An 11,796-nucleotide genomic window follows, 5' to 3' on the forward strand; every position below is an offset into this window, starting at 1 on the left:
TTTGCAAGGAAGTAAAGAAGAACAAACTATTCTAAAGCTCTCAAGAAGCTTATTGAGGACTTATTAAGGGAGATTACCTCAAATAGAGATTACTCCCTACCCCCAAACCTCTAGACTAGAATTAAAGTTCTACATTACTAAAAACCATAAAGGAAAACTTGAATGAAACAACACTACAATTAAAGAATTGGGAAGTAAGAATAGGGTGATTAAAAGGGAGTTGTACTAGGACTTCTCCTACCTTCTTCTTTTTCTTCTTCCTTTTAGATTTTGTTTCTTGGGAGAGTGAGTGGCTATTTGGACAGAATTTTGGGAATGCTTAAGAGCCTTAAGAAAGGATTTGGATAGAGTTTTAGAGCTTTAATTCTCTTTCTCTTTTGCATCGGAATGGGTCACATATTTATATGATTTCAGAAGATCCTTGGGGATAGTTTGGTCTTAAAACCTAGATTTCCCATAATTTACAAGAAAACCTTATAAAACGACTCTATTTATCCTTTATCAACTTGACCTAAATAATCTTTTACTCACTTATGGGTCTAGTTAATCAAGATGATCAATGAATAGATTAGTAAAAGCCCAATAATTTCTATAAAATTCTTTGAGGGGGTAAAGTAGTCTAAGTTCCTAAGCCTTTAGTCAAATGGAAAAGAATTAAGTTAAATGACATGTAATTTGGTGCTTGGTTTTGGACATTCTAGATAATTGGTTAGGTTAGCTCTCTAACAATTTGAAGAAAGATAAGTCATTAGGCACCAGTTCTAGAGACTTATCTAGGGTGGACAAAACGATCATAAATCTTAGAAGATGGTCAATTTACATTGAAAGTCATAGAATTACTTTGAGTTTTGAAGAAGGCTAGAGGGGTATGGAAGTGAATTGCTTTTAATGGGTCTCAACAAATTAGGGTTAGAGGAGTAATTCACCTTAAGTGAGGACCAAGAAAGACCTTGGGTCAAGTTAAGGAGAATGAGTAGATTACCATAGGACCTTAAGTGAGAAATAATTATGAGGTTTAAGGTATGGGTAATGAGGTAATTAGAAAGGGGATTAGATGAGGGAAAATCCAACTTAAAAGGGTATATGTGGTCATTTCCTGTGAAGAATTTCGTGAACACATAGGTAGGCTAATTGCCTAACTAACATGGTCAATAGCATGAAAGGACTAGAAATAATTGTGTTTGACCTTTCTTGAGAAAAGGTGTAGACACCCCAATTTGCACAAAGCCCATTAGGAATTTCTAAAAATCTCAAGTGAATTTTGATTAAAAATTCAAAACCCTTCAACGAGCTCACGTTGCATAAAAATTGTCACTTGGCATATTTCCTCATGCATACATGCACCTATGCATTTTCTCATATTTTTCATACTCAAACCTTGTCTATAACCCATCCATACAAGCCCAACCAATTACATACCCAATCCCTTAACCCATAAACTAATCCATTATTTCCTAACCCAACACCAAGTTCATTTTCAAACCTAGCCCAAATATCCAAACTTAAGTCCATGCCAAACCCATCTTCTTATAGATGACATATATTGGTCTTTCATAAGACACCAATACCCAATGCTCCAACCTAATTGGATGGTCAACTCCCCTTTGTGAAAATCCAAAATACCCTCCTCAAAAAGTATGGGTCAAACCAAAAAGGTACTTTGATCTTCAGTAAAAATCTCTAAAGTTGGGAGAACTTCCAATCCTACCTTCAAAAGGTGAGAATCTTCAAGTACATATATGAAGCTCTCCAATTAGTCCATTTCAAAAATATACATCCACCCCTTACTTTATGAGTTATTATAAATGAATCAAGGTCTACTTTTCACCATCACTTCACCTTTACATATTTCACTGTCCTATTTATTTTTTCAAAAATACTTTTGTTCCCTCACATCTATGTACCAATAAATCAAAGACCAAAAATTCTTTTATTACAAATTCCACCATTATCCTCATAAAAATGGAAAATCCAAAAAGAAATAACTTAAACCTTATGCCCATTCTCTTTATTTTTTGGGTTGAACCACTTTATCCTTAAAATTTTTCTAAAAACTTTATAAATACCCTCATTTTCTATGAGGAAGGCATGATCTAAAACTCCCATCTCTCAACCCAAAATCTCTACTCCATGTCTCATCTCCCAACCTTCAACTCAACAACTCTTATCTTTTCTAACCACATACCCTCTACTAAACCACTCAACCCTCAAGTTCATCTCTCAAGGCTCAAGTTCATTCAAGACTATCAAGGAAAAAGATAGGTTAGGATCTAGTTTATTTTTAAGTTTGCATATTCTTTTTCTATCCTTCTTTTTTTTTCTTTTTTAGAAGCCTTTAAGATGTAATGAAGAACCCTCATTCATCCCGAGTAGATTGAACCTCAACCTGGGCATAAAATACTTGGGACGATCTGATCAAAAGGATGAAGGTTGAAGCCCTTCTTAACCTATTTTTCTCTCATACATCATAATGTACACTATGCACACACACCACACCACACATGATTGGCCATGATAAAGAAATGTGTAATTCTCTTGATGAGGTTGAAACACTAAGTTTCTAGCCTAGCATGCATGCATCAAGGTTATGGATCTAAGAAAATTTTATCCATGAAATTTCTCTAAAATCTCAAACCAACGTTTTAATTCATATAAAATGTGATGACTCCATGGGATATCCTCTTCCATTGGACATTTTTCATGTTAACACTAATATTAAACCCTCTCTAAAAAAGGAACATGCCCACTATGTGTACACACTCATTTCATGCATCTCATGCATTTTTGTTTTGTTAATTATTCAAAATGGCTAAGTTTAAAAAGGTAACCACCCTAGATGGAGAGAATAGGGTGTCTAACACCTTCTCCATTCTTTAACCGAATCTTATTACCTAGATCTTAAGAAGACTATACATTTTTTCCATGAACGAGTCACTAACATGTCATGAAAAATAATTTTTCTAAAATATTGATTCGGGTGCCCATACACACCTATTTTCAAAAAACAATGATGATAACTTCAAATAACGTAGCATTGAGGTTCAAAGATGAACATTCTCATGTCTACAAAAGGCCAGTGTAATTTTATACTTGTGCACCACAAAGTAAAGGTCAGAAAAACAAATGGTTTAGCCATATGTTCCAAACGTCCAAGCCATATCTATGCTTGCCTGCTTAGTCTATATGATTAGGCAAAATCCATTTTTTTTTATATCACTTGATTAATTAAATTTGATTCGTTTAAGTGGGTCCCACTTGATTGATTGAAATAATCTCGAATTAATCCTTACCATTGGATTCGAATAAACTCTCGGGTTTATTCGATCAAATTGAGATGTCTATAATAGTGATTATCATCTTTAGGATAGTTAACCAAGCTTGTGTCTTGACCTACCGAATTCTTAACTAACAAGTTCTAGTATTTTCTCTTTATTTATTTACATATTGCATGCTTTATTATTGTTGGACTGTTTTATTGGCATTGTTGGGTAGTCGTTTGATCAATTACACTATATATATGCTTTATCCAAAGCAATGGTATATTAGGAACAATGAGACCTTTAATTTTCGAAAATGGGATTGATAATTAATTTTTTTTTAAGTAGGACCCCCCACTTGTACCAAAAGTGCACCTTGTAAATACCATGTTTGAAAATAATTAATGGACAATATGATAAATCATTTTTGTAGTTTTTTTTTTTTTTCTTTTTCTGGGTAAGGTGGACTTGAATCCACAATTTAGAAGTTGCTTTGTAACGGGGAAAACCACATAAGTTATAAGTCTATGTCCCTTTCAAACAAAAGTTGCATTAAAAAAAAAATACAAGCGCATAAAGTGATTTTGCGAGATTGCACGGTGGTTACTTAGCAACAGTAATTTTTGCATTGCAAATCATTTACGGTAATTTGCACATTGCAAATGATTGGCATGGTATTAAGCAGGGCCAAAATTTCAAAGACCGAAAACATATGAGTCGTTGTTTGCTCACAAAGTCTCAGTGGTTGCCACGTCAAGTATACAAGGGTAATTTTGTAATTTACAAAGGTATTTTTGTAAATTATACGTGGGTACATGTGATTGGTAGATCTCAGATTTCTGTATCCTGTGTGAGTAAAATTTTCTGAGTAAAACAATTTTCGATAAGATGTCGCCGTCATCTTGACCTTTGCATGTAGAATGCCTTGCCTGTCTGATTTGATCAAACCCTTCACAGCAACACAGACTTGAGATTAGGTGGGACATATCAATGGGAAAATCTTTTATTTATGAAAACTGGGAGAAAAAAAATTGAATCATTTCAATACTACACAGTGGGAGAACAAAGACGGCAATAGTCAAAGATAATTAAAAAAGACACAAACCCATTTCTCACTCCCAGATGTTCTTCTTTCCGTGAAAAATGGTTAAAAGACGTGAAGAAATACCACTTACTTCTCAGGTACACACTGGGAATTCTTCATTGGATTCAGGCCAATCACGTCTACTCCAGCTTGGTTACAAGCAAGAACTAAAGCGCGACCTCTCGTAAAGAAATCCAGACTTTTTCCTCTCTTTTTTTTTTTTTTTTTTTCTTCTTTTGGTTGTTTTTGTTCCTAATTTTCATTATTTTTTGCTTCTCTTGGATAGATGAAATATGTGTATTGGATCATTTTTATTTTTTTTTGGTTTAATTCTGGTTTCTGGGTCTTGTTTGGAATTGCAGGGTGCTTTCAAATTTTGCATTTTCTTTTTCAATTATATCGGTGCTTACAGGAGTAACCACACTTTACAATACGGGTTTGAAGTTTGGGGGTCCAATTAGTTTCGTTTATGGATGGTTTATTGCTGGGTTTTTCACCATGTTTGTTGGGTACTCAATGGCTGAGATTTGTTCCTCCTTTCCTACTTCTGGTGGTCTCTATTATTGGAGTGCGAAGCTCGCTGGCCCCGATTGGGCACCTTTCGCTTCGTGGTTGACGGGCTGGTAACTTATCTTTAAAATTGTTCTTCTCTTCTCTGATTATATGTTGAATTGTGGGTTTGCACACTTATTTTTGTTCAATTTTACACAGTTGTTTTGATCACAATTTGCACTTATTATCTGCCTAGAGAAGATTCAAGACTTGTTTGGACTTCCAATTGCTGGAATAGAAGTGTGTGTGTGTGTTACTTAAAAGAAAAAGAAAAAAAAAAAAAAAAGAGAAAAATAATCCTCTGTTCCTTAGAATGTTCCTTTAGTTTGAGACTGAATTGATTGGAGGAACAGGGATTTGTTGGACCAACCCCAAAAATATTGGGATAAGGGGCTTAGATGGTAATGATGATGTCAAGGGAGATAAAGTCTTAATCTGGATCTTATCAGGAAAACAGAGATTCCATGATAAGTTTATTCTTTCTAATTTGTATATGCACCAAGTGAGAAAATTGTTGAATAATTTCAAAAATAAAATTCAAGTTTTTATATATATTTTTTTCTTATATTAGATTTTGGGGATTTTTGTGTATATACGGTTTAGTTCCACATTACTCACAAGTGAGAAAGTGGAGTATCTTATAAGAAGAAGTCAACATAGTTAATTGTATTTGTGTCACACCTTTAGGGCTTTGATCCGGTGCTTTGAGGTGGTACGTGCGAAAGGGCGATTGGGTGTTTTGAGGCACACTTTGCACTTTGCCTGTACGCATCGTTGCTGTGTGATAGATCGGGTGCACGATCACTTTAGTATCCGATCGGATACGATGGATCAAAATAGTACCTGATCGATAACGATCAGGTGCGTTGGATCAAGTTAGTACCTGATCAGAATTGATCAAGTGCATTGATTCATGATTGGTATCTAATCAGAGTCGATTGGATTTATTAGATCAAATGGCAACCGATCGGACACGATCAGAACCATTAGATCATCCAGATTCAACTAATCGGTGTTGATTAAAAGACATAAGACACATACCTTCGATAGGATGCTATCTGGATCGTTAGATCTAAGATCAGACACAATCCGATGGCTATTGAATAAAGAGACATTAAATCATGACTTTTAGTCAACAGACGCAAAAATGTCTATAAAAAGCCAATCAAAAATCAGATTTCTTTACTGAAAATTTTTGTTTTTTTAAGCTTAAGTATTTGGCATCATTAGTTGCTAATTTTTGAGTATTCTAAATTAAATCGGATTGTACATATTCAAATTTAATAATTTGAGTGTAGACTTCTTTATATCCAGAAAGCATTTGTTCGTTGACCTTTTGTGTACTGTGGTTCTAACCAATAAGGGGGAATATTTGTTTAAAAGTGATCGAATTTAATTCGAGCCTTGAAGTCCAAGAGCCATGATTTAATGTACTTAGGATAGAATCAGTTTGTCGTTTGACTTCTTAAAATCAAAATAATTACTAATTAGAAATTTTTGGTTATTTGCCTCTTCAATTTTGTACTTATTCTCCAGAGCTTTCCACAGTTCCTTAGTCAATTTGGCAATATGATAGATATCATAAATCGAGTTCGAGAGTGCATTGAGAATATGGTATTTTGCACATAAAGTCGTCTGTTTTTTGTTTCTTGCGCCTCTCTTTTAATGTAGTACTATCTTCTGGAGTAGCATTAGGAATGACTTCTTGATCATCTTTTAGAACATAGGCAATGTTCAAAGTAGTGAGGAAGAACAACACTTTTTGTTGACATCGAGTAAAGTGTTGTTCATCGAAACGGTCAAGGCGAGACATTTCTTGATTCATAACTTGGAAAGAATGAAAAGTCGAAGCCTCCATCGAATTGGAAACAAATATTTGTCTAAAACTATTAGAAAATTTACTTTGTGACTTGAAAAAATTCGATGAAGGAGATATTTTCAAGACTTTAAAGCTTGAATCAAATTCAATCTCTTTTAGACAAATATTCCCCTTTAATGGTTAGAATCACAATACACAAAAGGTCAACGAACAAGTGCCTTCAGGATACAGAGAAATTGACACTCGAATTATTAAATTGGAATATATATAATCCGATTTAATCTAGAATACTCAAAAATTAGAAACCGACGATGCCAAGTACTTAAGCTTAGAAAAAGGCAAATACAGAAATTTTCAATGAAGAAATCTGATTTTTGATTGGCTTTTTATAGTTATTTTTGTGTCTGTTGACCAAGAGTCATGATTTAATGTCTCCTGGTTTAATAGCTGTTCGATCGTGTCTGATTTTAGATCTAACGATCCAGATTACATCCTATTGAAGGTATGTGTCCCATGCCTTTTAATCAACACTTATTAGTTGAACCTGGATGATCTAATGGTTTTGATCGCATCCGATCGATAGCCACTTGATCTAACGAATCCCATGACTCTTATCGAATATCAATCATGAATCAACACACTTAATCTATTCTAATTACAAAATTGAAGAGGCAAGTAACAAAAAATTTCTAACTAGTAATTATTTTGAAATTTAAGATGTCCAACGAAAAACTAGTTCTGTCCCAAAATGGGTAAGACATTGCGACAAATACTTTTTAATGGAAAGCCAGTATGTAATAGGGGTGATACAAAAAATATGCAAGAATTGGTGCAAAATTGATGGAAGTGCACATTTTGCTCAAGTTATGTTGACGAGAATTTGTATGTTTGAGCAACCAAAGACATATGCTCTGACCTTCTTTAACATTCTCCATGAGATTATATGTAGAAACTGTGATTGTTGCTTTTTAGAATCTTTTCTGAACGACTTTAAGCTTTTCCCACCATTTATCATAATTTATTTGTTGTTACAAGTTCTTTAAAATATGATATGTACCGATGTACCTAAACTTGGAATGTAGTTTTATATCATTTATTTGGAGTCTTGAACCAAAAATGGACATTTGTTTTCGTCTTAACAAAACTTCAACTGTTAATACGAATTTCTTCTCCTCTCAAATTTTCTATTGCTCCCCAATGAACCTTTTGTTTTTCATGCAGGTTCAACATTGTTGGTCAGGTATCGCTGAGAATGTTATAATTTTTGAAGTCCAGACCTTCAATATATATTGTAATAGCCATTACAACTTCATATATAGAAGGCTCTAACAGTTTAAAAGACTAATTCATTTGCAGTGGGCCGTTACTACAAGTGTGGATTTCTCTCTTGCTCAGCTAATTCAAGTTATCATCCTACTTAGCACAAGTGGAAACAATGGTGATGGTTATGAGGTTTCTAAATATTTAGTTATTTGCTTTCATGGGGGAATATTGTTCTTACATGCTCTCATAAATAGTCTTTCCATCACATGGCTATCCTTTTTTGGACTACTTGCTTCTGCATGGAATATCGTAGGTATGAGGAATTTTCCTCTCTTTTTATCTTCTGTTTTCATTTCTGGGTCAAGGGAGGCTTCATCGTATAACTTTAACTTATTTTTGAATTTGTAGGTGTTTTGGTCCTTATGATTCTCATTCCAATTATTGCCACCGAGAAGGCTAGTACCAAGTTTGTTTTCACTCATTTCAACACGGATACTGGGAGTGGAATCCAAAGCAAACCTTATATATTTGTTCTGGGGCTCTTAATGAGCCAGTATTCTCTTTTAGGGTACGATGCTTCCGCTCATATGGTATGTTTTATTGTCATATTTATTGCCTTGTCATATAAACTTATTGCCTCTAGAAGCTATAGAACACTTTAACATTAAATAAAGTCTGGTTAGATTTTTAAACCTTTGAGGTCTCAAACAAGAGATGGCCATCAGACACCAACTCTTTTATCGAGAAGATTCACTTTCAAAAATAAAAAAAAATTGAAACATATAAGGTGCTTGAAGGGTTCGGCACCCACAATGCTTGACCCGGCTAACAATTGGGATTAAGGTGATTTTAAATTCACTGATGAAACCTTTTGGTTGTGAGATTGAACCCAAAATCTCTCACTCAAGTTGATACACATCAGCAATCTGAGCTACCAATTGGTGTAAAAAGACTCTTAATTTACTCATTTACTCTCTTTTTTCCTGTAAAATATGAAACATTTTCTTTTATTAGAAAACCAATTGGGCCTTTTTTCTATTTTAAAAATGGTGATTTTGGATGTCCTTTTATGTTATTTTATTCAAATGGATTTGCCGGAGAGTCATGCTTCCCAGGATGACTCATTCACTGACAATTATGTTCAGATGTAAGTTACTACACGCACCTTAGTAAAACCTTCACAAATTTTATATTACATCCAATGTGGCTTAAGAACTATTTTTTGTTTCCTTGAGACAATTTCCATTATATGTTCTCATGTTGTTTACTCCAAGTTTATTTAATCACTGAACCCTAACTTATTCATACTTGTAGACAGAGGAAACAAAGAATGCAGATAAGAATGGACCCAAAGGAATAATAAGTGCCATTGGCATATCGATCATTTTTGGATGGGCTTACCTACTCGGTATCACATTCGCAGTAACCGACATCCCAAGCCTTTTGGACTTGGACAATGATGCCGGTGGTTATGCCATTGCTGAGGTATTTTACCAATCCTTCAAGAGTCGATACGGTAATGGAGTTGGGGGCATCATTTGCTTGGGAGTTGTTGCCGTCGCCATATTTTTTTGTGGCATGAGTTCAGTTACAAGCAACTCAAGGTGAAAACCTCTTTAAAACCGATATCTAGACTTGTATGAGGTATTCCTTTAATCCTTTATTAGCTACTTAAGGAGCCCTTTTGTTTTATTTCAGGATGGCTTATGCATTCTCAAGGGATGGAGCTATGCCTTTTTCACCATTGTGGCATAAAGTGAATAAGCAAGAAGTCCCTTTAAATGCAGTTTGGCTCTCTGCTTTTGTATCATTTTGCATGGCATTAACGGTTTGTATTTCTCACTTTCGATTTCTAATCATGTGAACATATATTAAAATCGTTCATATGAAATTATGTGATTAACTGCATAGTCACCAAATTATTTGACTTATTGAAAAAGTTGCGATTAAATCATGACTTTTTCCTTCACCAATTTAATCATGACTTTTACAAACTTCACAATTAAATCACCAACTTCATGGTTAAATCACAAACTTTGTGATTAAAAACCAAAGATGAAATTGAAGCACTGGTAAGAGAAGATGACCTTGATGAAGATGATGGTAACCATTTTATTGATGGAACATTAGATCATGAGGATGCAAATGAGGATAAAAAACATTGAATATTTTTTATATTTGAATAATATAAATCTTGAATGTGTTGTGGATGCACGGATGATATCTATATGGGATTTGGTGATTTATTATTGTTGTTTAATATGAGATTTAGTGAAACAATATGAGAACACCACCTAGTATGAACAATTACACAGACATAGGCCTAGCTCGATTTCTTTCCGCTTTTTCTCTGATTTTTCCCGATTTTACCAAATTTACCCATGCCAACTTGATCCCGAATCCTGAGTTGTTGACTATGATTAACTATGAGTGTTGTGAACTAGTTAGATAAATGACTTGCCGAGTCATTATGTATAACATATATGATATAACCAAGTTATGCGGCTTAATGAGTAAATTAATTAATCCCTCCTTGTAGTTAACTGCCAATTTATTTTATTTTTCGTTCTTCTCTTGCTTTTATTATTTAAAGCTGATTGTACACCTTGTTTTCTACAAATCTATTACAGTCTCTTGGAAGCCTAGTGGCATTTCAGGCAATGGTGTCGATAGCAACCGTTGGACTTTACATTTCTTATGCACTACCCACCTTCTTTAGGGTGACACTGGCCCGCAAGTCCTTTGTTCCTGGACCTTTCAACTTGGGCCGCTATGGGATCTTCGTGGGTTGGGTTTCAGTCATTTGGGTCCTAACCATTACAATTCTCTTCTCGCTTCCCGTGGCAGACCCCATTACAAAGGATACTTTTAACTACACTCCTGTTGTGGTTGGTGGACTCCTCATCCTCACTGTTTCATCTTGGATATTAAATGCCCGACACTGGTTCAAAGGTCCCATTACCAACATCAATACTTGAACTAAAACAACATCGACATGTCAATTTACAGTAGTTGAAATTAAAGAACTGAATTACAATATAGTTCTTTTTTATCTTGTATCATGGCTACAGGGATTTGAAGCTCATCACATGGAAGGACGAATGGTAAGAATGTCTCCGAAGTTCAAGAATCCTTGTCTTACTGTTAAGTCTCCTTCGAATTTGATATGCATCATTTATTATAATGGAATCCACAGATTGTTCCAATAGTCTGCACTTGCTCGATCCATGGAAAGAATATTGTTATCTTGTTACAATGTTGCTCTTTTGTTAATAATTGCAATCATGTGACATGGATATATTTTCTTGAAAAAAAAAAAGGATACCTGAAGGTCTATTCTAGTTTAATTATTTCTATTACCGTGTTCCTGTTCATCTCTTGCTTCGAGCAAAGAGCAACTGAGGTATAAAAGGAGTCTGGATTCATCATCTTCGACATCTATCACCCTGTGAGCCTCACTTTTAAAGTTCCATTATTAATTTTTCATAGAAGTGAAGGTGACCGTTTTCCTTCTGATGATCACACAACATTCGTCTTGCCCTGCCGTACCTGTTCAAGACTATTTCCATTATTTTGATAATGACACATTTTTTATAATGCTATGGGCAGTTGACACTAGTGTTTTAAAAATTAGACCAAACTGATGGTCCGACTGGATTTTGTATAAAGTGCGTTGGTTCAAATAGAACCAGAGCATATCAAGAAACCATCGGATTTTACAGAATTGGTGATTCAAGCATCTAACTAAGTGAGCTGCAAGTTTTTGTGAAGCAATTTAAAATACTACTTTTTTTTTTTTTTTGTAAAAATATTTTCTATGG

General features: G+C 34.5%; 1 protein-coding gene across 1 annotated transcript; it reads left to right on the forward strand.

The window, feature by feature from the left end:
• Window positions 1–4,289: 4,289 nt before the first annotated feature.
• Window positions 4,290–11,323, forward strand: LOC147381369 (amino-acid permease BAT1 homolog). The gene is made up of 8 exons (XM_086430528.1): window positions 4,290–4,525; window positions 4,704–4,964; window positions 7,934–7,952; window positions 8,069–8,288; window positions 8,384–8,565; window positions 9,290–9,579; window positions 9,674–9,803; window positions 10,606–11,323. Exons 1-8 carry the CDS (start codon window positions 4,401–4,403, stop codon window positions 10,951–10,953), a joined length of 1,575 nt encoding a protein of 524 aa, XP_086286654.1. The 5' UTR covers window positions 4,290–4,400; the 3' UTR covers window positions 10,954–11,323.
• The last annotated feature ends 473 nt before the right edge of the window (window positions 11,324–11,796 follow it).

This window comes from Akebia trifoliata, unplaced genomic scaffold (assembly GCF_017979445.1).
Source record: "Akebia trifoliata isolate Shusen 1 unplaced genomic scaffold, ASM1797944v1 Contig00530, whole genome shotgun sequence".
NCBI classification, from domain to species: domain Eukaryota; kingdom Viridiplantae; phylum Streptophyta; class Magnoliopsida; order Ranunculales; family Lardizabalaceae; genus Akebia; species Akebia trifoliata.